This window comes from Bidens hawaiensis, unplaced genomic scaffold (assembly GCF_021521415.1).
Source record: "Bidens hawaiensis isolate Kalapana, Puna unplaced genomic scaffold, B.hawaiensis_p1.1 tig00005181_1, whole genome shotgun sequence".
Classification (NCBI taxonomy): domain Eukaryota; kingdom Viridiplantae; phylum Streptophyta; class Magnoliopsida; order Asterales; family Asteraceae; genus Bidens; species Bidens hawaiensis.
In genome coordinates, this window is record NW_027491333.1 from 906,559 (window position 1) to 909,026 (window position 2,468).

Genomic DNA, 2,468 nt, shown 5'->3' on the forward strand with positions numbered 1-2,468 from the left:
CCCGACGGAAAGGAATCAGAATAATCCTTCAAAAATATAGTGATATTACATCAAAACTTAAGATCATTGATTAAACCAAGTCCCATATCATGATAATCTTAGTTTTTTACAAACTTTATTTTGTTTGGAGTTTTTACTTTATACGTAACCTAATATGAAGAAATTAGTCCAAAACACATTTATCAATTGGCCTTGTAGCCTTGAGGACTACTTATTTGTTTGGACTTATTTTGAATCCTTCCGGTAAATACTTCTCCTCTTTCATTATATTTTGTCTTTTATATTCATTAGTTAGTTAGGGTTGTTAATATTTGTTAAGTCTCACATGATCAAGACATTTCTGTAATCAAAACATAAAACTGAACATATATAGTTAATAACAGCAGCTAACTGACGATTCATACATTACCTAAACAACTCTATTAACCCAAAGCAACATTCTACATAAACAAACCCCTAATAATAATATTATATCATATTAAACCATCCAGATCACTTCTTCACCTTCTTGGCACCACTTGCCTTCTTGGCAATGGCCCCCTTGGGCTTCAAGCTTTTCACAACCGCCTTCTTCGGAGCCTTTTTACTCGGAGTAGTCTTCTTCGCAACTTTAGCAGCCTTCACCGGAGCCTTAACAGCTTTAGCCGGCTTCGCAACAGCCTTAGGTTTAGCAACAGTCTTCTTCTTAGCCGGCGTCAATTTCTTCGGCTTGGCAACTGGTTTCTTCTTCGCCGGAGCGGCGGCGGCTGCAGGAGCCTTGGCAGCTGGGAACTTGTAAGAAGCCTTGACCTTAACAAGCTTACCCGCAGCAACCAATTTCTTCAACTGGGTCAACAGAACCTTCTTAAAATTGGCTGGAAGATGCTTCTGATTCTCTTCGATGAACTTTGCGATCGCGTACTGGCTTGAACCGGTTCTTTCCTTTAGTGTAACAAGGGCTTCCTTAATCATCTGTTAAACAATCAATCAATTATTGTTTAATTGTTATTCGCCCAACGAATTCTATGACACTAATTACGAACAATAACAATTATTATACCTCAAAGTAAGGTGGATGCAAAGAAGGGGTTCTGGGTTTAGCCTTCGCCGGTGCTTTCTTAACTTTCTTCGGTTTCTCAACTGCCACGTCAGATTTTGCCGGAGTTGAGTTGGCGGTGGGGACAATCGGGTCTTGGGTGGCCATTGGGTTTGGAATAAGCGGTTTGATGATATTGATATGATAATTGTGTGAGTGACGATGGTGGATTTAAATAATATGGAGAACGTGGGGTATATCCGGAAGGTGAGATCTGATTGGTTGGTAAAGTGCTCACACGGATCGGATGCCTAACTGGAATTTAAATGTCAGCGGTTGGATTCTTTTACATCAACGGTTTATGCTGACTCGAGGTGGGGGTGGAGTTAATAGTTTGGATGAAATGTTTCATTTTGGTGTGTTTCTATGGTTAAATCATTTGCTTATAACTTTATTTTTGGTTGATGAAGTTTTATGAAATTCTGTGGGTTTGTAGAGAGTTAAGTTCGCTTTCTGTTAAGTGTTTATTTAAGGTATGAAGTTAGGTGGATTGAGAGATATTCGAGTTGGAATGTAGGATGGTCAAAAATGGGTGATATTTGGCGTTATTGATGGTTTTGAGTGATCCTAAGCCAATGCTTTGGTTTGATTTTCACTTTTGAGATGTGGATCGGTTCTATGTTAAGTTAGGAGTCTATAGAATCGAGAATCATGCGAATCCGATGAGATTTGATTATAGATATATGCGTTTAAATGTTACTCAAGATGAACATACTTTTATGTTGTCATATAGTAGTGTAATTTTTGTTAATATATTACATGTTTGTTGATTATACACGTTTAGGATATACGTTGTTTATATATTTATTCAATTTCACTACGACATTTAAAGTTTTGCTGATAGTTCTTACGTTTACGACACGTATCAAAAACGCTTTCAATGGTACATCTATAGAGGATTTTCTCATTAATGTTTCTAGTGCTTTATGAAAATATCAAGATCAGGAGCCTTTTGGTGCCATGGTAAACTTAACGTATTTATCGCTATTATGTAGAAATAAAGTTAATATCACGAGTTAACTTTATAAGCCTTAAACAAAGTCACATGTTACCGTGTTACATAAATTTCCATAAATAAACTATTTATTCAGTCAAGGTGGTGTGTATTCCTTAATGGGTTAAGCAAAATCAACTTCTTTACTTTGTTCTTTGATCTTTTGGTACTTATGAACATCTTATATACCTACTTTAATAAACCAAATAACTTAGAAGAATAAATAGAAAAACCATTACAAAACTAGTAAGCCTTAGCTAGAATGTTCAGGCTTAATTGAGTATTTTAGTTTACATTTATAAAACTATAAAAATTGAATTTTTTTTTCTCTCCTCTCCTTACTCTAGTAATCTAGTTTATATGTGCATTTATATACAGTGTAGATAATACATGTAGACG

The 2,468-nt window shown here is 35.6% G+C and overlaps 1 protein-coding gene across 1 annotated transcript; it reads right to left on the bottom strand.

The window, feature by feature from the left end:
* Positions 1 to 326: 326 nt before the first annotated feature.
* Positions 327 to 1,204, bottom strand: LOC143629321 (histone H1-like). Its single transcript, XM_077098625.1, has 2 exons — positions 1,040 to 1,204; positions 327 to 951 (listed from the first exon to the last, which is right to left on the bottom strand). The coding sequence occupies exons 1-2, from the start codon at positions 1,181 to 1,183 to the stop codon at positions 493 to 495; spliced, it is 603 nt and encodes a 200-aa protein (XP_076954740.1). The 5' UTR covers positions 1,184 to 1,204; the 3' UTR covers positions 327 to 492.
* Between the last annotated feature and the right edge of the window lie 1,264 nt (positions 1,205 to 2,468).